This window comes from Lacerta agilis, chromosome 4 (genome assembly GCF_009819535.1).
Source record: "Lacerta agilis isolate rLacAgi1 chromosome 4, rLacAgi1.pri, whole genome shotgun sequence".
Lineage (NCBI taxonomy): Eukaryota > Metazoa > Chordata > Lepidosauria > Squamata > Lacertidae > Lacerta > Lacerta agilis.
The window spans coordinates 5488754-5516316 of NC_046315.1; the positions used below are offsets into that span (position 1 = coordinate 5488754).

At 45.9% G+C, this 27563-nt stretch overlaps 1 protein-coding gene across 1 annotated transcript; it reads left to right on the top strand.

The window, feature by feature from the left end:
* The first annotated feature begins 62 nt into the window (after window positions 1–62).
* Window positions 63–26921, top strand: POLD3 (DNA polymerase delta 3, accessory subunit). Its single transcript, XM_033145934.1, has 12 exons — window positions 63–206; window positions 1198–1253; window positions 1887–1989; window positions 5049–5088; window positions 7469–7601; window positions 8993–9260; window positions 11444–11516; window positions 13230–13380; window positions 15840–15946; window positions 20847–20935; window positions 24110–24188; window positions 26473–26921. The coding sequence occupies exons 1-12, from the start codon at window positions 147–149 to the stop codon at window positions 26661–26663; spliced, it is 1350 nt and encodes a 449-aa protein (XP_033001825.1). The 5' UTR covers window positions 63–146; the 3' UTR covers window positions 26664–26921.
* The last annotated feature ends 642 nt before the right edge of the window (window positions 26922–27563 follow it).

Here is a 27563-nt window from a genome sequence, read left to right on the forward strand (position 1 = left end):
CGGCTGCCGTAGCGCGCTCTTTCTAGGGAGGCCTCGGGTTGCCATGGCGGCGGCAGCGGCGGCGGTTTCCTTCGGCTCCACTCGGCGCCTGTGAGGGGGAAGTGAGCGAGTGGGGGCCTAAGTTGGCGCTGTCGACCTCGCCGGCCATGGAGGACGAGCTGTACCTGGAGAACATCGACGAGTTCGTCACGGACCAGAACAGAGTCGTGAGTGGGGGGAGGGGTGCGAAAGCGGGTGGGGGGTGGGGTCTCGCAGGTGCTTCAGAGGGGGAGGGGGCAGGTGGGGGGGGGGGAGGGGAGGTGGATTTGGCCGAGCGGGGGCCCCGAACTCACAGAATAATCATAGACTTGGAAGGGACCCCGAGAGTCATCTAGTCCAGCCCCCTGCAATGCAGCAATCTTTTGCCCAGCAAGCGTGGCGCTCGAACCCACGACTTTGGGATTATGAGTCTCATGCTCTGCTGACTTGAGTGAAATAGTTAGTTATATACTTGAATTTTTCCGTGTATAAGACTATATTTCCCCCCAAATTTTTAAAGTTTAAAATTGGGGGTCATTTTATACACGCAATGTTGCAATTATCTATTTCTTATTGTTGGGCTCAAAAAATAGGGGTCATCTTATATATGGGGTTGTCTTACACACGGAAAAATATGGTAAATATATTTATATTTATATTTAAATATATTGCTGTATATTTATTTGTAGCCTGCCTGTTTTCCCCCCTGACAAGGAATCAATGCGGCTTACAGATAAAAGTAACAGCTTGAAAACATTGGGTGGAGGGGGGTAATTAAAAAAACACCAATTGCACATTAATAGAATATATATCTTGTGTGTGTGGCAAAAACATACAAATAATTACAAGGAAAACAGTGCGGCAATAGCCCTTTCTTTAAAAGCGGTCCATTCCCAAAAGTCTGTTGGGACAAGCAGGTCTTCTCACTTGCCAGGCAGAGCCAATCTAGCTCCACCAGGAAGGGGTGTCCTAGAGTCTCAGATCAGCCGCAGAGAAGGTTGTTTATTGCAGCTATATCCTACCTTTAACCCAATGGCAGTGGGTTAAAAGAAATTGGTGCAGAAATGATGGGCTTGGCTATCTTTGGGATATTATAGTAATGATGGTTGGCAGCTTTTTTGGGGGGGGGGCTGCTGGCACTTCATTTGCATGTTGAGATTGGATTGTTCTCCATTGCAGGTAACATACAAATGGCTGAGCTATACACTAGGTGTTCACGTCAACCAAGCTAAGCAGTAAGTATTGATATATTGATAAAAAGAGGAGCAAGTCTTCTCAACTTAAGCTTCAATTGTCATCTTGTTGTGGTTCAGTTGTTCAGTTGTGTCCATGGACCAGAGGACGCTGTCTTCCACTGCCTCCCACAGTTTGGCCAAACTCATGCTAGTTGCTTCAAGAACACTGTCCAACCATCTCATCCTCTCATCCCCATCTCCTTGTGCCCTCCATCTTTCCCAACATCAGGGTCTTTTCAAGGGAGTCTTCTCTTCTCATGAGGTGGCCAAAGTATTGGAGCCTCAGCTTCAGGATCTGTCCTTCCAGTGAGCACTCAGGCCTGATTTCCTTCAGAATGGATTGGTTTGATCTTCTTGCAGTCCATGGGACTCTCAAGAGTCTCCTCCAGCACCATAATTCAAAAGCATCAATTCTTCGTCGATCAGCCTTCTTAAGGCTAAATAATTATTGGTGCGATTTTTTTAAATAAAAAAATATTAAATAGAATAATCATTTATTGGAATCTTGACCCACCAGGCCACCTCCAAGGTGTGTGGTCTGCCTTCACTAATAATAACTTTATCAAGGAATTTAAGGGATTTATCTTGATTTTAGTGTCTCTCTCTCTGTCTCCCCCCCCCCCATTTGCACAGGATGTTGTATGACTATGTGGAAAGAAAGCGGAAGGAGAATTCGGGAGCCCAGTTGCACGTCACCTATTTAGTGGCTGGAAACCTTGTTCAGAATGGACACACGGTGAGTGCACAGCTTATTCCATTACAAGTAAAAATGCCTTACACCTCGGGGGTTGTTGCCCATAACCTATGGGCCAAGGAGTTCAGTGGGATTATAAAGGGAAACAGAGCAGATGGGGCTTGTCAACCTGGGAGAAGGAAAACTCTGATCCTAAACATCCACTGCCTTCTGGGATATCTTTGGGAGAAGAAAAGGCTAGGGAACAAATCCTACACAAATCTGTAGTGGAGTCCCTAAGATGGTTGGATGGCACTTTGTACACCTCCTTCCGGAAACTCCTGCAGCCAGGCTGGTGCCAAATGTATTGCTCTGCTTTTCTTTGAACCACATCAATGACGGTGTGTGTGTCTTGATGTCTGGGAGACCTAGGACCTCCGTACACACAGCCTAGGCTTGCGCCCCAAGGAGGTCACCTCATTGTTGCTAATGCAGCGGTTTGACCTCACCCCCAGAGGCACACTCCATTGTTAGGACAACGGGCTAAAGAAAGCGCACATTGCTTCTGTAAGTCAGTTGTTGTTCAGTCGTTCAGTCGTGTCCGACTCTTCGTGACCCTTCGTGTAAGTCAGTAACAGTTACTGAAATTGTGTCATTTTGAAGCGTTAAGTGTTTGGGTTAAAACCAAAGTGACTAAAAACATTAGCATTTCCAACCAACTTTGCTCAATGTGTTGCGTATGCTACTTTCCCACACATTCTAGGGCAGAGTTCCATGCAGAAAAAGTACAAACGCTGTCATGTCTCTACAGCAGGGGTAACCAACATAGTGCCCTCCAGATCAGGCATCTCCAAACCCGGCCCTCCAGCTGTTCTGGGACTACAACTCCCATCATCCCTAGCTAACAGGACCAGTGGTCAGGGATGATGGGAATTGTAGTCCCAAAACAGCTGGAGGGCCGAGTTTGGGGATGCCTGTTCCAGATGACGCTGAACTACAACTCCCATCATCCCTCACCATTGGCTGTGCTGGCAGGGGCTGATGAGAGTTGCAGTCCACAACATGGAAGGGCACCCCACTGGCTGCTCTTACTACAGCATCTGAGGTCCATGGTGATAATAGAATCATACTTGTAGAGTTGGAAGGGACCCCAGGGGTCATCTAGTCCAACCCCTTCCAATGCAGGAATCTCAGCTAAAGCATCTATGACAGATGACCATTCAACCTCTGCTTAAAAACCTCCAAGGAAGGAGATTCCATCATTTCTTGTGGGAATCTGTTCTTATTGTCAGAAAGTTGTTCCTGGTGTTTAGTCGAAATCTTCTTTCTTGTCACTTGAAGCCGTTGGTTCAGGTCCTCTCTGGAGCAGCAGAAAACAAGCTTGCTCCATCTTCCATGTGACTGTTGGAGATTAATTCCCCATGTGCAGTCATGGGTTTGTTGTCTCTATCACATGACTAGGTATGTGTTTTGATTCCACAGAAATGGGAAGTGACGTAGACAGGATGTTTGTCTTAATGTGTTCTGTGAAGTGGAACTATTGTCCTTTGTTCTCTCTCTTTGCTGTCTGATGCTAGAGAGAGAGGGAGCCATGTTGCAGTGCTCCAGTATTTATATGTAAATAAAGTAGATTAGCCACAATGCTGTGTTGCTGAGTTCTGTTTATGCGATTGTGCAAACTCTGCGGATCCGTTAGTGTGCTAATGTCTTCTGGCATTAGTCGCTGTGATGTTCGGGCTGAATAATGCTTTTGAAGCTCCCGATCGCCCAGGAGGGGAGGGAACATGCCAGTCGGGCATGTGTCTCTGCCAGGGTTCTACTCGTGAGTAGGACACCTCCTGACAGTGACAGCCCTTAGATATTTGAAGACTGCTATCATATCTCCTCTCAGTCTGCTCTTGGTTCTTTTGGCATAGTAGCCCTCTTTAGATTTCATGCAATCAGATGGTTTATTATTTGCGAGAGGGCAGCAGGCAAGAGCGTGCCCTTTATGTTTGTCTGTTTCCATTGCCTTCCAACAGGGAGTCTGTATCCAAGGCTTTCCACACATTTTGGAATCCTGGACAAAGAAAGAGTGGAAGGTGATGAAAATGGGCACTGGGGGTGGGGGCCTGATCTGGCATGCTTACTCGGCTGCCCTCCTCATGAGTTGTTAACTGAAGAAGAAATAAATGAAATGGCAACTCTCTTGTAGTAATGAGCTTGGTCCAGCAGAGGGCACTACTGTGCCGCGAAAGGGACATCCCTGAGCATTGGGTGTTTGAAATACAGTGGTTGCTTGGGTTGCGGACATGATCCATTCCAGGGTGCTGTTCGCACCCCAAAAAGTCCGCAACCTGAGCGGCGATATCACTTCCGGGTTTGCTGCGTCCGTAACGCGAAAAAACGCAACCCACAGCTATTGTAACCCAAGGTATGACCGTATAGGCTTTTCAAGGTTGTGGGAGGTGTTGAGCTGATACTGTCGTCTGTGATGATTTATAACTGATAATTTTAATTGTTGTGTACAATACATTTTGCAGCATGTTGTAACCCACCCTGGGACCATAGGGTGAATGGTGGATAGTTGATGATGATGATAATAATAATAATAATAATAATAATAATAATAATAATAATAATAAAAATAATAATAAAAATAATGATACATATACTGTCAAGGTGTTTGCTGAAAGCTTTTTGGATATTTGGTCTGGCATGCTATATGAGAGGGCAACCCCCCCCCCAAAGGATCACTGCCTAGTATTACAATGGTGGGCAAGGGAAACCAGAGTTTATAGCACCTAATATCTTATTCTTCACACAACAAGAGAAATTCACACAAGTCCTTTTGAAATACTTAAGCTAGAACTTGGGGGACAAGACTGAGGCTGCAGTCCTAAGTTGCTTTCTTGAAAGTGAGTTTTACTGAGATCTAGCAGATTTTGTTGCAGGTTAAATATGGCAAGGATCAGAATATTGCTTTACTAGCTGGAACAATGATCTCGGGGTCATGAGTTTGAGCCCCACGATGGACGAAGTATTCCTGCATTACAGGGGGTTGGACTAGATGGCCCTTGTGGTCCCGTCCAACTCTGTGATTCAGTATTTTGCTGCTTTAATAAGTTGCCATTTCTTTACAGTGCCACAAGGTTGCAATAGTGAAAGAAGAAAAGCTGGAAGGTAGGTCCATTGAGAGCAGTACTTCGAAAGAAGCTTGCTCTGTCTTTGTAAATAATCTTAACATCACTTTTCCAGTTTGCAGATTTATGAGTTTGGGCAGTATTGCTGGTTTGTCTGGAACACCTTGCTTCCGTGCTATTTTCTAAGGATGTTCCCCCATTTGTTGCCGACTCACCTCTGTGTAGTAGTAATGCCTCTAGAGTGAGGAACGGAAAACACAGCATTTAACATTGGCTTGGAATACTTAATGCAATTATGGTGTGAGAGTGAGGAAGAGAAAATAGACAAAGCTACATAGGACTATACCTTCACATACCTTTGGAAAGGTGTACTCCCATATCTAGCTTTGTATTTATGCACTTTGTATCTGGGGGAAGAACTGTAGCCTAGTTATAGGGCACCTGCTTTGCATCCATAAGTCCCCAGGCACCTCCAGATAGGGCTGGTTTTTAGATCCCGGTCTGGAAACCTGGAGAGTCTCAGCCAGTATAGAAAATACTGAACCATGTGGACCAGTGTTCCTACTCTGTCTAAGGCAGTTTGCATGCAGGTGAGGGAGTGAGCTGGGAAATAATGCAAATGGCCACCTTCCCCCACTGACCCTCTGATTGCCCTTGGCATGGAGATTGGTTGGCTGAAATATGAGAGGGTTAAGGGAGCTTGTACCTGTTGGAAGTCAATTATAATAAAGAGGTGGATGAAGGTTACCTCTGGAGAGGCTCAGCGTGTCTTGCCTTGTATATTTAACCATATACTACCTACTGTATCCCAAAGACTTGAGGGAAGTAGCTTAAAAGAGCACAAACCCCTTTAATGCAGAGTAGAACTTAGACTGAATGTTAACAATCCACATATCTGCTTTAAACTCTTATTTTCTGAATGCTCAGTCATTTTTCATTTCTAAGGGGACATTGCCTACATGTCAACTTTCCCCTACCCTCTTCTACTCGCTCTTTTCATCCAGTTAAACCTCTATGTTGTCTGGCCTTTCTCAGGGGGAGTTGTCATGCTTCCTGTCCCCTCCTGCCTTTTGCTCTTGACAAACTCCCCCCCTGCCCTCAAGCAACACAAACATTATTCAAGGACCAGACTCTCAAACAACTGCCCACCAGTTGTCAATTTGGCGCTCCAGTTGCTGCAGTCCCTGAGGTCAAACAAGGAGGAGACCGATGATCAGGAGTTGCCTGAATGAGTTGTCCTCAAGCACTCTCCTTGGAAGTCGCCTCTTCCTGGTTTGAGCACATGCTATTTTTCAGTTCTGGTCAGGACAATATCCCTCCCTGCTTTGAGGACTATGACAAGCACCAGACCCAAGCCTGGGTGGAGAGCCAGGCTTGTCCGCGTTGTGCTGTGCCGTGTTTCGCAGGCACATGAAGCACTTCCGAAGCACAGCGTGATTGCAGGGAGAATCCTGCCCCACCTCCAAACACAGGCAGTTAGAGCCTCAGAAGCATGGTGCAATGTGTACTAGTCCCAGCCCTCTTCCTGAGCTTGGGAAAGGGGATCTGTTCCCAATCTTGTACTCTGCTCCACAAGCACTTAGGCAGACTCTGAAATTCAGCGTGGCACCAGAGATAAAGAGCCCATCCCAGGCAACAATTCTGGCCAGAATCAATGTGCCTCTGGTTGCAAGTCTGTCCTGCAAAAATTGTGCAACCTCAGCCAATCGTTTGCATGGGGTTGGTGTGGGGGGGAAGTGTGATGCAGAAGCGAAAGCATCTGAGATTACAGCCAGCTACTGTAGAGGTGAGGCAGACATTCCTCCAAACTTCTGTTTCGACCAAACTCTGCTTCGTGTGATCTGATACAGCCTTGGCAGAAGTGCTTGGGCTGCAAGCCCTCAGATTGTTATCACAGGGCTAATGTTTCTCCTTCCCAGGGGAGAGGCATGTGGGCTAGACATTTTGACTACAAATGCTTTTGTAGCCGTAATTCAGCTATATGGTAGACAGTCTTACATTGTGTGTCTCTTGACAGCCAAACTTTCAGCTGCCAAGAGCATGATAGTTTCAGAATAGTCGCTTTAGGTACTGTGTGAAACTAGCAAGGAGCAATGCTTCAGGCTTCTCATGAGAGTCTTCTAAGGTGCCCTGGGATTGATTTGTTCATTGGGTTTCCATTCTCGATTTTAAGAGTTATCCCCTCCCAATATTTTGCCCAGTTTTGTGCCACGATCATACACATATTTCCCTTTGCCACGTATATATGGAGGCACCAGTTTGCACAAGCTTCACCTGAGCACACAAGTGTGCCCCCCCCCAGCAGCCTGGTGCTCCCCCAGATTGCTTGTCGAGTTCGTACCAAGTGCGAACCATCCCACTGCGAAATAGTTGCTTTTTATGAGGTCTTTTCCATTCCACAGACCTGTCTTCCTTTTCAGCAATGAAGTCGAAGCTGTCCACCATTGCCAGCGTTCACGTCTACAGCATCCAGAAAGCCATGCTCAAGGACAGCAGTCCGCTCTATAACACGGACTACGATGTCATCAAAGCAAACCTGCAGAACTGCAGCAAGTGAGTTCTGCCTTGGTAACTGACCTGCTGGTCGTCCAGATAAGCCCACCTCTATCTTGCCATCATTGCAGATTGTGCTCAGGCTGTAGGCGATCTCCAGAACCCACCTCAGAGGGTTCCTTATTGTGCCCCTGCAGTAGTGGTTTTCCCCGCTCTGCTATGAAAAGTTTAGAGCTTTTTCTCCCCCCTCACAGTGCTGGTTTTTCTTTTGCTTACTCTTTCAGTTCGGAGTCTGCGACGTGCAAAGTGTCCCAAACGTTTCCTTTCTGACCGTCCGTACAAGTTTAATACTGTATATTCTGGCATATAAGACTACTTTTTAATCCAGGAAAATCTTCTCAAAAGTTGGGGGTCGTCTTATACGCCGGGTGGAGAATCTGCGGTCGAGTATATCTCAAACTCTATATTTTAACTGGAAAAGTTGGGGGCCGTCTTATACGCCCAGTCGTCTTATACGCCGGAAAATATGGTAGCTATGTTCTCATTTACCGTATTGGCCCGACTATAAGCCTCGCTTTTTGTCTCAACTCCGACCGTGAAAAGCTAAAGTGCGGCTTAAATTCACGACCTTACAAAAATTGGCTTTTTTACAATATTGCTGCTGAAACAGACATACGGTAAACTGGAATTTTAAGGGAGTGGCTTATATTTGGGTATTGTCTTTTTCTCTCCCCCCCCCCATGATTTTTTAAGGCGCGGCTTATATTCGGACCAATACAGTATTGCTTCACTTGGATTGACCGAGTGATTATTATTTATTTAATTCATAAAAACTAAATGTATCTTAATTGTTAAAAAAACCCTCAAAGATGTTTACAAAAGATGAACAGTAAAATCAAGAAAAATTTACAACCCTGCTTTAAGACACGCAAAAGCTAAAATACTAAAACAGGTTAAAATCACCTCAACTTTCTAAGCAGCTGAGTAGGCTTGTCTAAACAAGAATGTTTTTAGCAGGTGCAAAAAGATTACAGTGAAGGCACCTGTTTGATCTCAATAGGCAGGGAGTATTTAATATATCTATATCCTGCCTTTCCCCCAAGTTGGCATGAAAATAATTTTGTTCTTCTGGCCTGTTCTCTTCAGTGAAAAGAGATTCCCTTGCTTCCTGTTCACAGTGCTGCGCTTGGGCAAGTGACTCTAAGGGCAAGTTTAAGAACCATTTGTATAAAAAGGAACAGAAACCTTTCCTGGTCTACTCCTACCTTATCGATCAGTGTGACATAATGTTGTTGTTGCACATGTTTGAAGAACGCATGAGAAATGAAACAGGAATTGTTTTCCCAGGAAACACCTTTATCCCAAGGCTCTTGGAGAGTGTTTGGCCCGGACGTCAGAAGATAAAACTTCCAAGTCGCGCTAACTGAAGTCTTTCCCCTCCTGCTGCCCAGGTTTAGTGCTATTCACTGTGCTGCTGCAGTTGCCAGAACAGCTGCTGAAATGTCTCGCGTCGAAACCCCGGCCCAGGTGGATCGCCAGCCACCTAATGGCGTGGATAAAGCTGCTACTCCTGTGGTCAACGGCCATGCCCCAATCGCTTCTGCCAAGCAGACCTCCCAGCAGACCAAGGGCATAATGGGAATGTTTGCGGCCAAGTCTTCCACCAAGTCCCAGGAGACCCCGAAAGAGACCAAAGTGGAAGCCAAAGAGCCGCCAAGTGTAAGTTTCCAAGCTTTGGCACCCTTTGTCATCAGCTACCCTCCTCCCCGACTTCATCTCAAGGCTGCACCACAAAGTGCAGCTTTGGACACAAAGGCATGGAAGGGAGAACAAATACAGTTCGCTTTGAATGTGTTCATTGTGAAGAGAATTCCTGCATGCAGCTCTGAAGAGTCATAGTTTTCTGTGACGGCCAGAGTATGATGGTTGTGAGGGTTCCAGAATCCACCTTGCACAGGGCACTAAGCACCTGTGAAACAGGTTTTCTGGAAACTTGATTTTGACAGTTTTTCAGTGCCTTGAATCAGGAGAGGCAGTTTTTTTTTTTTTTTAAAGGATGCGCTCCTTTGGAGCCAAGTGTCAGTGGTGGGCAAAGGCAGAGACAAAAATGTTCTGGAATGTCTAAAATAATTAATGTCCTGCTTCTGTTTTCACCATAAATCAGTATACAATAAGCAGCACAAAAACGGCGCACACAAATCTACCAAACCATTCCACGTTCTAAATTCTATATTGGTAGTCCAACCAAAGAGAGAGCAATGTAAGAAGTCTAACAAAGAAGCCACAAACAGAAAACTCATTCAAGTTAGTACAACAGGACAATTTCAGTCTTTAAATTTCTTTAGCCAGGCTCCTGTAGATATTGATGAAAATAGGTCCAGTCAGATGAAATATCAATGATGATACGCACAGATGTTAACTGATGAAAGCAAGTCCAATCAGATGAAATATTGAAGGTGTTACGCACAAAAGTTAGACAGGGTGCCGGCGTTTGTCCCCTGTTTCACCCATGGACAGTTTTGGGCTTCTTCAGTAAATTCTTTCCCAGGGTTTACTGTATTTTCATACATACACTGGTGGGATAAGTCAAACCTTATTAGTATTAAAACATTCAGTGCAAAGGGTATCAAAGTTTGTAAATAGTGTCTGAACAGACAAATACAAAAATCCATACTTACAATTTACATGTTACATCTCATCTTAACTAGAACATCTAATCTTCTTCAAAATATTCTTTCTCAAGGTTTTGGTACATTTACACACTTTCACTGGTGATATAAACCAAACCTACCGTAGTTAATATTTACACATTCATTATATGAATAATCAAGAATTTCTATATCATTACTGAAAAGATAAATGAATACAGGAATCAATACTTACACTTCATATGCTAAGTTCTTTCTTGGCTTAAGCATTTATTCATTTAGCAAAGTTGCTGTGTTTGGATCAACCATATATACAACATTCCATAAGAGGTAGTCTAGCAGGTGTCAGTTATTAGAAGGAAGGAGGATATGGATCCTGATAGTACTTGCAGTGTCTAAGTTCTTTCTATGTAATTAGCTGCTAGTATACAGATTTCATCAATTAACATCTGTGCGTATCGTCATTGTGGCTTGGGCCGGTTCAAGGTCCCGCAGATGCCGCAGTGGGCCGGAGTGTGCGTGCGCATGCATGCATGCGCAAACGCTATTTCCGGCGCTCCTTCCAGCATGGAGGAGGCACGCGCTGCTTCCCATTGGCTGCAGGAGCTTCCTGCAGCCAATGGGAAGTTGGCCAGTGTCATGGAAGGTGGTCCCTGCTCTGCTCCGCACCGGTTTAGCACAGCGCACGGGAGCGGGCGGTGAGGGTCCATGGGCCGGTTAAACGACCCCCGTGGGCCATTTGTGGCCCATTGGCCTTAGGTTGCCAACCCCTTCTCTAAGGCTTACCTTTGATGCTTCTTCCATCATCTGATACCACACTAGGGAAGCAGCAGGGCCTCTCTCGCTGTTCTGAGATGTCAGGGACAAGACCTCATCCAGCTTAGGGGAGGCACAGCAGTGTCCGCATGGTTTGACTGCCTTACAAGGCCAGCCAAAAATGACGGACTCCTGTTCCTGACTTGCTTTAATCCCTGGCTCCTGAACTCTGACCAAAATTTCTGCAGCTTTGCGCACCCAGAATCCAGCACTAGCGGAAAGATACTTTCCCTTACCTTCTGGGCTTTCAGAAAGATAATTGAAAATGAAAAAGCACATGCCCGCTTTGAGCGCCTTCCGTAAGAATGTCTTCTGTCTCTCCAAAGAAGAGAAAGAGGTGTGCATGCTTTCCTTTTTGATGTTTCACACCTGGGCATTTCAAGAATCAGTTTTTAGAGGCTTCTCTCTCTCACGACAGTTTCTCTTAATTGCTTCCAGGCCTCCACAGCAAGTAGCAAGGCACCTGCCAAAGGAAATCTGCTGAACAACTTCTTTGGAAAAGCTGCTCTGTGTAAGGATTGTCAAGCTCCTGCTTATGTTGCCTGCCCCGTTGTCAAGGGCTAAATACAGCTTATGGCATTTACATTCAAATCCTTGGCTCCAAAGGGCTTATTATAGCTAGATAAAGGATAAACTGGCAATTTGTTCCTAAGCCTGTCTCTTGATTTGCAAATGCAGCATAATGTCAGCGTGCAGGGATTTCCACGGCCCAGTTGCTGCCATTTTTTGGCTCCTCCACTGAAGGTCCGGAGGGTGGCAACACGAGTACAGGCCTTTTCAGTGTTGGCTTCTCAGTTGTAGAATGTTCTACCCAGGGGCTCACTTGGTGCCTTCATTACTTATCTTTAGGCACCAGGCAAAAAGATTTAATTTCCCCAGACCTTTTAGTTATCTGTGGGTAGGATGTTTCAGCCCTACCCTTAAAAAATATGAACGAGTTTTCGATTTTTCTCTTGTTTAAGTTTTATGCTGGTTTCAATGTGTGTGTTACTGATTTATTGTTGTAAGTCACTTTGAATTATTTTGTTGAAAAAAGCGACAAATAAGTCTTAATTTTTAAAAATTGCAGGTAGGTAGCTGTGTTGGTCTGCCATAAGGTAAAGGTAAAGGGACCCCTGACCATCAGGTCCAGTCGTGTCCGACTCTGGGGTTGTGGCGCTCATCTCGCTCTATAGGCCGAGGGAGCTGGCGTTTGTCCGCAGACAGCTTCCGGGTCATGTGGCCAGCATGACAAAGCCACTTCTGGCAAACCAGAGCAGCGCACGGAAATGCCGTTTACCTTCCCGCTGGAGCGGTCCCTATTTATCTACTTGCACTTTGACGTGCATTCGAACTGCTAGGTTGGCAGGAGCAGGGACCGAGCAATGGGAGCTCATCCCGTCATTGCAGGGATTCGAACCGCCTACCTTCTGATCGGCAAGCCCTAGGCTCTGTGGTTTAACCCACAGCGCCACCCGCACCCCACATTTTGTTACTATTATATACAAGCTATTTTCATTCCTTCCTTATCTCTCCAGCACGGTATAATTTCACTCCAGTAATTAACAATCCTGACACAGCAAAACTCACAGTATACGCAGCATACATTGTCTTACTTCCAGCCTTGTTGTCAGTGTGCCTGCTAACAGTGGGTGTGAGAGAGAGTATGAGTGTGTGTGTGTTTCCCTCGTGTGGAAATTGCAGCCTGCAACTTCCTACCCTTTATTTGCACCTCCAGCTGACACCAATCAAGCCCAGAGTGCCACTCCTACACACTAAAGAAAATTCTGGAACCCCTCTTTAAAGCTTCCAGGAACTTTTATCTCACCCCCTGGCAGGGATTCGAACTGCTGACCTTCTGATCAGCAAGCCCTAGACTCTGTGGTTTAACCCACAGCGCCACCTGGTCTGCTGTAGCCAAAACTAAATTAAAAAATCCTTCCAGTAGCCCCTTAGTTGGTCTCTAAGGTGCTACTGGAAGGATTTTTTTATTTAGTTTTTTAAAAAAATAAAATCCTCTGCACATGCAGACCAGGCCTGAGTAAGCTTAGGACTGCTATCTTGCGTGTGATTTATTACACTGCTCCAGTTGTATCTGTCCAGTTTTTCTTTTGTAGTTTTGTCTCATACTTCTATCCCTTCCCCACCCTTTGTGAGAACGGAGTCCCTTGTTGTAGCCAGATCCTACCATAGGGAGCAAAATGGTAAACTGCAGCCTTCCTGGTTTCCCTTGTGACAAATGCAGGCAAAGCGAGTCCTGAACCCGAACAGCGAAAGGAAGAAAAAGCTGCAGCCAAGTCCCCAGTGGAACCCAGATCGCTTCCGGGTGCACCAGAACGTGAGAAACCCAGCAAGAAAGCAGACCCTGCAAAAGGACAGCAGAAGGACAAAAAAAGGTAGCCCTCCCCTGTTAAGTGTGTGGTTGTCTAAGGCTTTGGGGGTATAAATGGCCAGCTTGACTCATTCATTTGCAGGAGTTCATTGTGCTGTAACAGAGTGCCGAGTCAAGCTCTGAATTGCATAAGAAGTCTTGAACTCCATTGACTTTCCTCCAGACTGATTGCACTTTAAAATGCTCAGAAATTGGAGGCAGGATTGCAAATGACGTCTGTATTAAAGCTGGGGCTCGTTGCTGTTTCCAATCCTAATTTTTCTTTTTTTAAAACCACTCACTCAGGCAAAATGTGCACACACATTGCGGTGTTTTGGTGTAATACTTGAGTATTACACAAATAACACAAACAGTCCAGTGATTCAGCTTTAAACTAGTTGCAATTGTTATCACTTCCCCGACTTTTGAGAGCAGCAGAGCAAAACCTGCTAGATATTCTGCGACTGCTAAACCTAAATTTGTGTCCAGAATAAATTTTACCAATATTGCAGGCTTCTGCGAGTTTCTGGAGCTGAGATACTCCTCTTCAGCGCTAGATTTGTATGTGTATAGCGTGCCTGGAAGGACTGAGGTGCAGGTGGGGAGCATTGTAAGGGGGGGAGGGTCAGAAAGGAACAGGTTGTTGAAAGACAGAGCAAGACAAGAAAAACGCATGCATGCACACACCCCATATTGCATTTGTATACTTTAGCTTGGTGCCTAACAGAAATCTATCGCAGGATGACAGGAGTAGCTGCTTCACCAGAATTCTGGACTGGTATCCTTCTGTGCTTACTTTTAATTTTAGCTCAAACATTTGTCTGCAGCCTGGTGTGGGCAGTTTCCTGTTGTGGAGGCCCCCTCCTCGCTTGACTTTCAGCCAGTCAGCGGATTCTAACTAGCTGCCTTGTTTTCAGCCCCAGAGGCCTGGAGAAAAGGATTCCCCATGGCAGAAGAGCAGAGGCCGCTGTGCCCAGAGTTGTCTCTGCCACCAGTGCTAGCTAGCTGGCACCTTCCCATCAGTGCTGAAAGAAGCCATTTCATTTTTTTTCCACTAGTAAAAATATGATCATGCTAAAGTGTATTTCAAAGCCACTCCAGACATCTGAGACACTACCTCATAGCGACTCCATTAAAAGAGTATTGATTGGCCATTTGGGACGTGGTTTCTTGTAAAAACTGTGCTTTGGGGACAAACTTGTTTAGACCCCCTGAGGCGGGATGAGATCCCAGGTCTTGGGGATGTTAGCTTTCACAGCTCTGCAGTCGCTTTCGTAACATGGCATTTTACATCTGAGATGTCATTGACTTTTATGTCCTGCCCTGTTCCAAGGGTACAGAACAAGTTGATTCATTTAGGCGGATCTTGGGTGGGCTGCTGGTCGATGTTGTTTTTAATAACATATTGTTTTGTTGGCCTCAAGTCAGAGGGTGTTGGCTGGTAATCACCGCGGGTGGCACTGTGGTCTAAACCACAGAATGTCGGCGGTTCGAATCCCCATGACAGGGTGAGCTCCCGTGGCTCGGTCCCAGCTCCTGCCAAAATAGCAATTCGGAAGCACATGAAAAAGTGCAAGTAGATAAATAGGTACCGCTCCGGTGGGAAGGTAAATGGCATTTCCGTGCGCTGCTCTGGTTTCGGTGTTCCGTTGCGCCAGAAGTGGCTTAGTCATGCTGGCCACATGACCCGGAAAAACTGTCTGCGGACAAACGCTGGCTCCCTCAGCCTGTAAAGCGAGATGAGCACCGCAACCCCAGAGTCGTCTGCGACTTAACAGTCAGGGGTACTTTACCTTTACCTTTTCCAATTGCTAGGAAACCAGCAAATCCCCCCCCCCTTAGCCCAACGGCTTCTGTGTCTCCCTTCCTACTCTGGCTTCTTGAGCGCTGTTAGAGCACTGAGAGCCAGTGTGGTGTAGTGGTTCAGAGCGGTAGACTCGTAATCTGGTGAACCGGGTTCGCGTCTCCGCTCCTCCACATGCAGCTGCTGGGTGACCTTGGGCTAGTCACACTTCTTTGAAGTCTCTCAGCCCCACTCACCTCACAGAGGAAGGGAAAGGAGAATGTTAGCCACTTTGAGACTCCTTTGGGTAGTGATAAAGCGGGATATCCAATCCAAACTCTTCTTCTTAATGGCATGGCATGCATATCTGCACCCAGGTGATTGTGCTTCCTGATTTCTGGACTGCCATTTGGCCCGCACTTGTCTTCCTCCAGATAGATTAACTGCCTCGGTTTGTTCTGTTCGTTTTTGATTGCGGAACGTACATGACCCTGGGAGCATCTTTTCAGGTCGCTTCTTCCTCTAGAGTTCAGCGTATGCAGCCGTCTTTAATTATAGGTGGTATTAGAGGAAAAGCTTGCCATTATTGTTCTTCGCTCTAGATTAGCAGTCACACGTTTTGCGCTTGGAGAAGTTGTTCTCTTTCCGCCTGTTCCACACCCCGAAATACATTTGAGGTGACGAGCCTTATTTGTTTGCAGAACAAAGAGGCTGGAGATGTCAGACGAGGAGGAGAAAGAGGTTGAGAGCCTGAAAAGAAAGAGGCGTCGGATCAAACAGCCTGAACCCAACAGCAGCGATGACGAGGGTAAATGGAAGGTGGGGGTGGGTGGGTGGAGGTTTGGTGAGATTGCAGTTACATTGAAGCCAGTATCTCTAGTACAGTGTTTTTCAACCTTTTTTGGGCAAAGGCACACTTGTTTCATGAAAAAAATAACGAGGCACACCACCATTAGAAAATGTTAAAAAAATTAACTCTGTGCCTATATTGACTATATATAAAGTAATTTTCCCACGGCACACCAGGCAACATCTCGCGGCACACTAGTGTGCCACGGAACAGTGGTTGAAAAACACTGCTCTAGTAGATCCTGGTCTTCTTGGAAGTAAGTGGTTACAGCAGTGCTAAGCATTGCCCTAGATAAGTGCAAAGTCCCATCCAACGAGGCTTCTCTTTCTCCTTGTGTCTTTTCTATTAATGGTTATTCTTTCTGCCCAAGCATAAGCCCCTTCATCTTACCACTAGGGAAATGCAGACTTCCGTGCTGAAAAGAGACCGCCTCTTTGCAGGTGTTTTATTTATTTTTGAGTTGCAGAATTCTTCCCCATCATACTGGTTTCAAATGAGCTCTTGGGGCTTAACAAAGTTCTTCCAATAAAACGCAGCTCGTGAAAAGGAGATGCAGCAGAAATTAAAAATCAAATATATACGATATGTGATTAACAAAGCAGGCTTAATTTCTGCTGAAATTAACGGAAATTAAATCTGCTTTGTTAATCAAAGTCTGAGCCCTCTCTCTGATACAGTGGCAACAGAGAGGTTGTGGTGATGAGAAGTCTATTGTAAGCAACTAAGTTCTGCTGTTGAGTAGACCCATTGAAATGAATGGACTTAAGCTGTAACCATGAATATAAGTGGATCTGCTCTTGAGTATGGCTTATGTTGGAGACAACGCTTTGTTACGTAAGATACACAAATATCCATAATTCACTTTCTCTATGGAATCCATGATACTTCTTTTGCAAGAAACTTGGATCTTTCTCTTTTTAGCACAACCTTGAGGATAATAGGTAAGCGAAGGGCAGCAGGAACTGTGTCCCAAATGAAAGGCAGGGTGTGATTTAAAAACAAACAAGGAGAGGCAGGAAGCCAAGCATATCACAGTAGCTCCCACCCCAAATACTAAGACCTTCTGCAGGTATCAGCAGTCTCTTTCAAATGCATATTCGCAGCCCTCTGGACCACCAGCTTGCTGGGTGATTTTTTTTAAGGAAAGGTAAGATTTTTAAAAGACATTTCTTGCAGAGTGAGCCTAGGCTCCCTCTTGGAGCTGAGTTCTGCTTCTTGGCAAGAGCCTGCTGCCACGATTTTCCCCGAGGCTTTTGTGCTGTCTTCTGGGAGCAGCAGCATCTAGGCAGACTCTCGTAACTCACCACAGCTACCTTGTCTCATTGAGTAAGCCAGGGTTCGTTTTGTGGAGCGTCGTAGGATTCAAAATTGTTTCTAAAACGGTCCAAGCAATGGCACTGAAAGCCAAGCTGCCAAGACAATGGGTACGTCTTCAGGATGCTCACCTGTAACATTTGGGCAGATACAGGGCTGCTGTCTGTGGTAAATTACCATATCATAAGTTAGGAACCAGATGTAGTGGGAGTGCACTCTGAACACAACAGGCATCCAGCAAGAGAGCCAGTGTGGTATAGTGGTTAAGAGTGGTAGACTCGTAATCTGGTGAACCGGGTTCACTTCCCCGCTCCTCCACATGTGGCTACTGGGTGACCTTGGGCTAGTCACACTTCTCTGAAGTCTCTCAGCCCCATTCACCTCACAGAGTGTTTGTTGTGGGGGAGGAAGGGAAAGGAGAATGTTAGCCGTTTTGAGACTCCTTTGGGTAGTGACAAAGCAGGATATCAAATCCAAACTCCTCCTCCTCCTCCTCCTCCTCCTCCTCCTCCTCCTCCTCCTCTTCTTCTTCTTCTTCTTCTTCTTCTTCTTCTTCTTCTTCTTCTTCCCAGACAGCAGAAGATCTTGGGAGGCCACAGTTAAAGTGTAATTAGCAGCACCATAGAACAAAACAAAACCAGATACCGTGTTGGTTTGTCCCAGGAATACACAGTTAAAGCTGTTCCTCTGCCTTAAGGGCTGCGTGGTGGAGATTGTCATCATTACCTTTGCTTCTGCCGTTTAGTATTCGTATACCAACATCGAGGTACAAATGCTACCTTGTCACTTTTTGCAGTTAAGGTACATGAGCACATGGTGGACGGGCTGGACTTTTTCCAGTAGCACCTTGCAAGTTACAAAGGGTCTTGCTGGAGGGGCGAACCTGATTTTTCACTTCGATCCCGACTGCATTTATTCTCACAGTCGGATAACACTGAGAATTTGGGATTTAAGCCCTTAAAGGAAACTCTTAGTTGCTGCATCAGTCCTCATCAATACGAGGACAGCACACCTTGGCCGCTGCCGCCGCTTGATCTGACTGGGCATCTTGAGGTGTGCATATTTGTGCAATGCCCCATACGCTGCCATCTACCTCACTGCTCGTGTTTCCACTCCTCCCCTGACAGAAGAACGCAATTCATTCTTCCATGCTTGGAAGCCGTCCACCAGTAGATCTCAGCCCTGCTTAGCCTGCGAAAGGTCACTTGGCCTGCTGCCTGGCCAAGGCACAGCATTCCCGGTATTGACCTAATAAGCTAGGCTGCTTTCACATCCAAAAAAATACGACTCGCAACTATGGCATGAGCAAAGAGCTGCCGCCAGCCAAAAGTGGATCGAAAGGGAAGCTTGGCAGGTGTTCTGTCCAACATTTCCGTTGTTTCTATTAAGCAAGCAGGTTAACAGGGCAAGTCCCTTCTCTGCTTGCTTACCCTGAGAGGCCCCCCACGGCAGTTGTTCTCCTTGAACTCGGCAGGGCTTCCTCGCAACCTTTCAACTAGTCAAGGTGACGCAGCGGGGGGTTAAATGATACAGGTGCCGCTGCTAACGCAGTTTCCGCATTCCTGTCAGCTCAGAGGAGCATTAAAATTAAACCTGCCTTGTGATCAGCAATGGCTTTCGCCATTCTCTTTGGCAAAAGCACAACAGGTTGTAACTTACTGCCGTAGCTGAACCCAAATAGCACAGAGTACTCAACGTGAAATTCCCAGGTTTAGTCAGGATAGGATCTGAGGACCAAAGCATTTTTGAAAGCATCTTGTGGAATTGAAGAGAGGTTAGTAACCTCTGTATTGATGTGGTTTTTAGACTGTTTGATTGTATCAGGTTTTTTTTTTTAAAGCCACCTCCAGCCATTAGAGATGCATTTTCACAAAGCTAGTGTTGATGCTTCCAGTTTCGTACAGTAAACTGCATTCATGGATATGGAGGAACACACTTTTGATACAGGTGAAACTCGAAAAATTAGAATATTGTGGAAAAGTCCATTTATGTAAGCAATTGTTTTCATTAGCTACTGGAGTTTAATATATGAGATAGACTCATGACATGCAAAGCGAGATATGTCAAGCCTTTATTTGTTGTGATGATTGTGGCGTACAGCTGATGAAAACCCCAAAGTTGAAATGGTTAATTTGGGGTTCTCATCAGCTGTACGCCATAATCATCACAATTATAACCAACAAAGGCTTGACATATCTCACTTTGCATGTCATGAGTCTATCTCATATATTGGTTTCACCTTTTAAGTTGAATTACTGAAAGAAATGAACCTTTCCACGATATTCTAATTTTTCGAGTTGGACCTGTAGGTTTTGCATTCCGGTAAACTGAGGGTGGTCTGGTGCAAGGACTGGTTAGATAGTCAAGCTGCCAAGAACTTCTCTAATGGCACAGCAGCTTGAGATGTAGTTGATATTTCTGGGAGCCTTTAGGAATTTGTCTTCTTAGAATCCAGCTCATAGAACGCAGCTCCTGCAAAATCTCAAATCAGAGCTTTCAGTGCTTGAAGGATAAGTTTTTATCGGTGCTTGTGGCAGAGAATGTCTTAAATGTGTGAATTTACAGGAGTGTTGGGCTATAACGTGAGTTTTGCCAAGGGGTTCGTTAGAACAGTTGCTTTTGAGTCCATCCTACCACACTTCACTGTTCCCTCTCTCCCAAAGAATCAAAACACATTTAAGAGCCTATATTGGCTGACCGAAATGGAGCGTGTACATTTTTACTTTTGAAAGGTGCCTCACTGGTTCATTTTCCAAGCTGGCATCAGGGCCCCTTATGAAGATCAGGCCTCAAATACGCATTTCAGTGGCTGATTTAGAAATGAGGCGTGTTTGCCCTGGCTTGAACTGTTGTTGTTTAGTCATTCAGTCGTGTCTGACTCTTCGTGACCCCACAGACCAGAGCACGGCAGGCACTCCTGTCTTCCACTGCCTCCCGCAATTTGGTCAGACTCATGTTGGTCGCTTCGAGAACACTGTCCAACCATTAGTCCAACCATCTCATCCTCTGTCGTCTCCTTCTCCTTGTGCCCTCCATCTTTCCCAACATCAGGGTCTTTTCCAGGGAGTCTTCTCTTCTCATGAGGTGGCCAAAGTATTGGAGCCTCAGCTTCAGGATCTGTCCTTCCAGTGAGCACTCAGGGCTAGCTTCCTTCAGAATGGATAGGTTTGATCTTCTTGCAGTCCATGGGACTCTCAAGAGTCTCCTCCAGCACCATAATTCAAAAGCATCAATTCTTCAGCGATCAGCCTTCTTTATGGTCCAGCTCTCACTTCCATACATCACTACTGGGAAAACCATACCTTTAACTGTACGGACTCCATGGACAAAGACAACAGGCTTGAACTAGACAAGCAGTATTAAATATCCAGGGTGCCATGTGGAGGCACACGAGGCTGCTACCATTCCTTGGGTTCTGTGATGGAAGCAAGGCAAAATGTAAAGGTCGGAAAATAAATGAATAGAATGACATAATAATGCTGCAATCTCTCATTGGGCCCATGATTCCAAAGCTGCAACTTAACTCCTCTTTTTGCCCCTGCAGATGTCCCAGCATCGCCTGTAACTCCTGAAGCGAAAGACCTTTCTCCTGAGCCAGACCCGAACCCAGAGCCTCATCCTCTGCCCATGGAGGTAAAGACTGGTTTTGCATGCATGTTTCAGACATTAGTGGGTGAAAAACCTCCTTCTGATTAGTCAGTCGGAAACCCCACATTCTGAACATGGGGTTGTCTTTTATACAAACGTCCTTCGCTCGCTTGGCTTACGTAATTTTATGGAGTGGGGAGCGTTTTTGTGGGGTTGGGGGCAGAAGGAATTAAGGAGGAAGTCCTACCTGGGTCTAAGCTACATTTCTAAGGTCTCAGTAGAAGCTTCATTTGCTTCTTTAATCTTTCTTTTAAAAATATATATATGTATGTATCTCAAGCTGTTGCTTCTCATATACTAGATCACTGGCCCAAAGTGGCAGAATTGGGAATGTAGCGCAAGATGAGTGATTCTCAGTCCAGCTGTAATTTCTTTCAGCGCCTTCTTTGTGACTGATGGGCTTAGTGAGAAGTGAATTCTTTGTGGCCACAGCCTCCATTACAAATGATCTGACCCAGTCATGCAATCACAAGCAGATGCCACTTTGCTCTTAACGCTTGGCTGAAATGAAAACCCAAAATTTGGCAAGGAGACAAAACCTATTTGCGTTTTCGTCATAGTCGGTTAACATCTCCAGGAGCCCAAAAGGTTTCACTTCAGAATTAATTCAGCAAACTTCTCTCTTCAAAGTGGGGTGAACGAAGAAATTGGATGTATTCTGGTTGTTATAAAACGCCATCCAACTTCCCCCAGCTACGTACTTCGATTTTTAAAGCCGAACTGAAATTTCTTTATTTCTTGTTTCTTTTTTACTGGTGCTTATTTCTGAGTAAATATGCATAGATCCAACTTGCAAAATACATCTCTCTGCTTTTGGAGGCAGAGGAGAGAGTGCTGTTGCAGTCAGGTCCTACTCGTGGGTTTCCCAGAGGCATCTGGGCAGCCATTGTGAGAATAATGATGTGGATGATGGGGATGATGATGATGATGATGATGATGATTATTATTATTATTATTATTATTATTATTATTATTAATTTATTATATACCGCCCATCAGACTGGGTTGCTCCAGTCACTCTGGGCGCCTTCCAACAAATCAAAACATCAAGCACAGTAAAACATTGAAATCTTCCCTTGTTGTTGTTCAGTCGTTCAGTCGTGTCCGACTCTTCGTGACCCCATGGACTAGAGCACGCCAGGCACCCCTATCCTCCACTGCCTCCCGCAGTTTGGCCAAACTCATGCCAGTCGCTTCGAGAACACTGTCCAACCATCTCGTCCTCTGTCGTCCCCTTCTCCTTGTGCCCTCCATCTTTCCCAACATCAGGGTCTTTTCCAGGGAGTCTTCCCTTCTCATGAGGTGGCCAAAGTACTGGAGCCTCAACTTCAGGATCTGTCCTTCTAGTGAGCATTCAGGGCTGATTTCCTTGAGAATGGATAGGTTTGATCTTCTTGCAGTCCATAGGACTCTCAAGAGTCTCCTCCAGCACCATAATTCAAAAGCATCAATTCTTCGGCGATCAGCCTTCTTTGTGGTCCAGCTCTCGCTTCCATACATTACTACTGGGAAAACCATATCTTTAACTAGACGGACCTTTGTCGGCAAGGTGATGTCTCTGCTTTTAAGAAATCTTCCCTATACAGGGCTATTTTCAGGCCTAACCCAGCTTGTTACGTTTTTAACATTCAGAATCTTCTGTCTTCACACCTTTTGAATTTCAGCTGGTCATTGCTAACTGTAGTGAAAATTGAAAGCCTCATTCTCTCCTCAACAGGACAAGGTGGGCCTATTGCCCTAATTACCCTGGCGAGTGAATTTGTCAAAGCCTAGCCATCACTCTGCCCTTACTCTGTGTAAGAAAGTATATGTGCTTGAACCCAGGAATGGTGGGTTGGAATAGCCACTTCCCTCTCCCTCCTGGGGCCAGTTTTGGCTTATGAGGACGGAAATTTCGAAGGTGAGCCATAGGTTGGCCGTGAAACAGCTGGGTGTTTCCTTTGGAGACGCATTGTTGCTTTCTGATTAGGGCGGTTCATAAAAAACTTTTTTTTTAAAAAAAATGCCTGCTCCAAAGATCTTATCTTACTACACTAGGGATTATATAGCTACATCTGAAATTTCATGCGTATCAGTTAATATCTTGACCCAGCTCCACTGAATTGAAATTTCAGCCTTTATGACATAGGAAAACGGCCAAGTAAACAGCTATTTTCGTGGAGGAGGGTCAAGATGTTAACTGATATGCATGAAATTTCAGATATAAATATATAATCCCTAGTGTAGTAAAATAAGACCTTTGGAGCAGGCGTTTTCAAAAAAAAGTTTTTTTATGAACCGCCCTATTGCTGATGGCAACTGTGCTGTGGAATAAAACTCCCCACCGTTTTATAAACTTGCTTTTAAAAGCCAATGCAATTCTGGGCAGCATCAATAGGAGTATAGCGTCTAGATCAAGGGAAGTAATAGTACCACTGTATTCCGCTCTGGTCAGACCTCACCTGGAATACTGTGTCCAGTTCTGGGCACCACAGTTCAAGAAGGATACTGACAAGCTGGAACGTGTCCAGAGGAGGGCAACCAAAATGCTCAAAGGCCTGGAAACGATGCCTTATGAGGAACGGCTTAGGGAGCTGGGTATGTTTAGCCTGGAGAAGAGAAGGTTAAGGGGTGATATGATAGCCATGTTCAAATATATAAAAGGATGTCGTATAGAGGAGGGAGAAAGGTTGTTTTCTGCTGCTCCAGAGAAGCGGACACAGAGCAATGGATTCAAACTACAAGAAAGAAGATTCCACCTAAACATTAGGAAGAACTTCCTGACAGTAAGAGCTGTTTGACGGTGGAATTTGCTGCCAAGGAGTGTGGTGGAGTCTCCTTCTTTGGAGGTCTTTAAGCAGAGGCTTGACAGCCATCTGTCAGGAATGCTTTGATGGTGTTTCCTGCTTGGCAGGGGGTTGGACTGGATGGCCCTGGGGGTCTCTTCCAACTCTAGCATTCTATGATTTTAAAGGTAGCTTGAAAGGTGCCTGTTGCTAGAAACCCATGATCGATCCAGTGACATTTGCCGAATGTGACACGGTTTCACCTTTGGAACCTGCTTTCCGACCGAAGGAAACTGCCTCCTCCATTGGTAGCACGTTGAGCCCCTCCCCGGGTCCCAGGCAGCCACTAGTCACTGCGCACCATCTTCACGGTCTGCACTGTCCTCTTTTTCAGGCATCGGCAGGAGAGAAAAAACGGAAGCGGAAGCGGGTGCTGAAGTCCAAGACGTTTGTCGATGAGGAAGGCTGCATAGGTGAGGCTTGGCTGTGGAGCTGCCCTGGGATTAACCAATGAACCGCATTAGTCTTTTTAACCGATCAATTAAGTAACATAAACAGTAGCAAAAACAGCAAGCTGCTGTTGGATACGGGAGTATGGTACGCCAAGACCAAAACTCAACACGGCTTGCAAATATAAAGAACAATTTTACTTGATTAAACACACTAAAGTGCAACATGCATGTCGAAGCCTGGAGACACTTATAGGCAATCAATCAACTAATGGCACAACTCTGCCAATAATGTATATAATAACAAAGTCATAGCGCAGAGCAAACACGCAAAATTTCCTGCAGATAGTTCTCTATTAGAAGCGCAAAGTCATGTAAATGGGAATGGTCACAGCAAAGGATTCTTCACATAGCCATGTGTAGAGGCAGGGGTCATGTGTGAGTAACGGATGCAGACAGACACCTCCTCACCGTCCCTGGGCGAAAGCAGTACAGTAGATCAGAAAGCAGTACAGTATATCTTTGATGGTGTTTCCTGCTTGGCAGGGGGTTGGACTGGATGGCCTTTGTGGTCTCTTCCAACTCTAGGATTCTATGATTCTAAGACCTGTACTCCGGATGATAAGCAGGTTTCCCAACTGCTTCTTCAGTTCACAATACTATATACCTAACACGATACATCAAGAATATAAGACAGGCATCCCCAAACTGCAGCCGTCCAGATGTTTTGGCCTACAACTCCCATGATCCCTAGCTACCAGAACCAGTGGTCATGGATGATGGGAATTGTAGTCCAAAACATCTGGTGGGCCGAAGTTTGGGGATGCCTGATATAAGATCTTCACAGGCACAGGTGAGGAGGTGTTTCCTGTGACCATTCCCATTTACATGACTTTGCGCTTCTAATAGAGAACTATCTGCAGGAAAATTTGCACTGTGCTATGACATTATTATATACATTATTGGCAGAGTTGTGCCATTAGTTGACTGATTGTCTATAAGTATCTCCAGGCTTTGACATGCACGTTGCACTTTAGTGTGTTTAATAAGTAAAATTGTTCTTTATATTTGCAAGCCGTGTTGGTGTTTTGGTCTTGGTGTATCGTAATCGGTTTAAACACCTGATACTTTCTTTGTATACCTTGTTGAATACGGGAGGGCAAATCCATTTGTATTAAGGGGTGCGGTGCAATTTGTGTAGCGTCCTAAGTTACCCTGCCAAGCTCGGGGAACGCTGTCATTTCGTGTAGGACCCCTTTCTCAAGAGCCGTGGAAAGTGGGGGCCTTGGGAGCCTGTGGGGAAAGTGGGGAAGTCTGTCCGTGTGTTGATGAGAAACCTTTGGTGCACATTCGTCATGCAAGCCTCTAGCCTGGGTTTTGTCAAGTTAGAAATGGATTAAGGATCTGACTTTTCAAGTTTGGCCAACTGCTCTGGCTTCCACTTCAGGCGCCTCCAAAGAAACAGGCTCTTTCTTTTCTGTCTATCCTCAGCCAACCTCCCCCTCCACCCCCCACCCCTTCGAAAGGATGCACCCAGAGCTTGCAATAACAAAGATGGACCCCCTCCTCCCCTTCCAAAGAAAGTGTGTGCTTTATTCTTTAAACTTCAGTCTTTTCTAAACATGTCAAGAGTGGGAAGCTTTCCTTCACCACTTAGAACTTGGAATAAATAGTCCTGTGTGGAATGCTGACATTACGGATTTGCAGTCCAGATCCGGCCCGGTTCATTGCTACCCGCTCCTCTGGTGTGTTCTTGGCAGACGGTTTGGTGTAGCAAAGAAAGAATGGAACAGGATCGTGGTGAGAATTGTTTTGGATGGGAGAAGAGGCCTATCCATGCATTCAAGTCAGAGATCTGAATGTTGCCTTTGCCGAATTTCCAGAATGTTTGTATTTGTATATGTACATCTGTCAGGGGTTGGGATTAGGGGCATTTGGGTCGTAGGTATGTAGAGGATTTCTAGGTGTCCAATCCAGAGAGATTCCCCACTCCTCCCATGTTTAAACTTTGGGTTCCTGTTGGGAGCCAAGCTATAATGCCTTCCATCAGGGGTTTCATACTATATGGATTCAGTCTAAGGGTGAGGAAAGGCCAGCAGGCCCAGGAATATAGTTCTGCAGGAGAAGAACGGTGAAGGAAAGATGGGAGTTGGGCTGGGCAGCAATCAGGAGTCCGTGCCTTGCTTGCCTCCTGCGGTGGCCTTCAGAATTGGGGGGTTGATCTGGTGCTGTCGGATAATCCAGAGGCTGCAAGAATCGGGGGCCTTTCCAGTGGTGCAGCCGGTTCACACCACCCTTTTGTTTCCAGTGACCGAAAAGGTTTACGAGAGCGAGTCCTGCACAGACAGCGAAGGCGACTTCCGCTCCAAGCCCTCCGTGGCTCGCAAGCCGCCTGCCGGGGCTGCCAAGAAGGAGCCCAAGGAGGAGAAGAGAGGCGCAAAGAGAGTCACCAAGGCCAACAAGCAGGCCTCCATCATGGGCTTCTTCCAGAAGAAATGAGCTCCAGCCACTGCTCTGACGCAGAAGCTGCGTCAGAGCAGGCCACCACCCTTTTCGAGGCACAAATACTTACCGTGTAAGTGGGCTTCCTCCGGAACCAGGAAGCGAGATTCGCCACACGTGGGAGCCCTTTCGGTGCCAAAACTGCTTAGAAAGCAGCCACTGGAGGCAACAGATTCGCTGTTTGAGAATCAAATTAATTTGCTTTGTGCGGGCCTGTTAAATATATATCTCTATATGTAAAGGCCAGTTGTTTCTTCTAGCCGCCCCGTCCTGCAGCAAGCCCCGCAGGTGGGCTGGCTTCTCCCACTGGCTCAGGTCAACGAAATGTGATGTGACTCAGGGTCCCCACCAGCTGTTGCTGCCCCACCCCAAACCCTTTCCTCTTCACAGTGGCTTCAGAGAGCTTGATGGAGTCTTCAAGGTTTCTCTGGGGCCAGGCAGCTATTTGGAAGGGAAATCTAGTGGGCCCTGCACACAGTTGCCTGCTCTTGTAGCTATGCGGAAGGGCAGTGATAGCTCAAGAATCTTTGGGGGGGGGGGCTTTCTCTCTCTCTCTCTCTCTCTCTCTCTCTCTCTCTCAACAAAATGCTGTGAAAGGCGGGAGAAGCAATGCCAGCTTTAGAAATGTGGAAAAGAGTATTCTGGCCTTGAGTCTTGACACAGGCTGCCTCTGTTATGATAAACACTTGAAATGAGAAACGATTCAGAACCAATTCGCTCCATCTGCTTGTATGGGGCTTTTGCCCAAATCATCTTTTGCCCTGCTCGTCTTCCTCCTGTCATTCAGAAGGGGAGCCCAACCAAAGACTGCCTGTAGCTGCTGCCTTGAATGGGGTTTGTATCTGTTTTGGCATAAACAAGGTGGGTTGGGGTCTCTGACTGGTTGGCTTCCTTGAT

Excerpts from the sequence above, each read along its gene's own strand:
- POLD3 (XM_033145934.1), top strand. The coding sequence starts at position 147 with ATGGAGGACGAGCTGTACCTGGAGAACATCGACGAGTTCGTCACGGAC. Across the intron at positions 1,990-5,048 it reads TTGTTCAGAATGGACACACG|TGCCACAAGGTTGCAATAGT; the intron begins GTGAGTGCACAG and ends ATTTCTTTACAG. Across the intron at positions 7,602-8,992 it reads AACCTGCAGAACTGCAGCAA|GTTTAGTGCTATTCACTGTG; the intron begins GTGAGTTCTGCC and ends CCTGCTGCCCAG.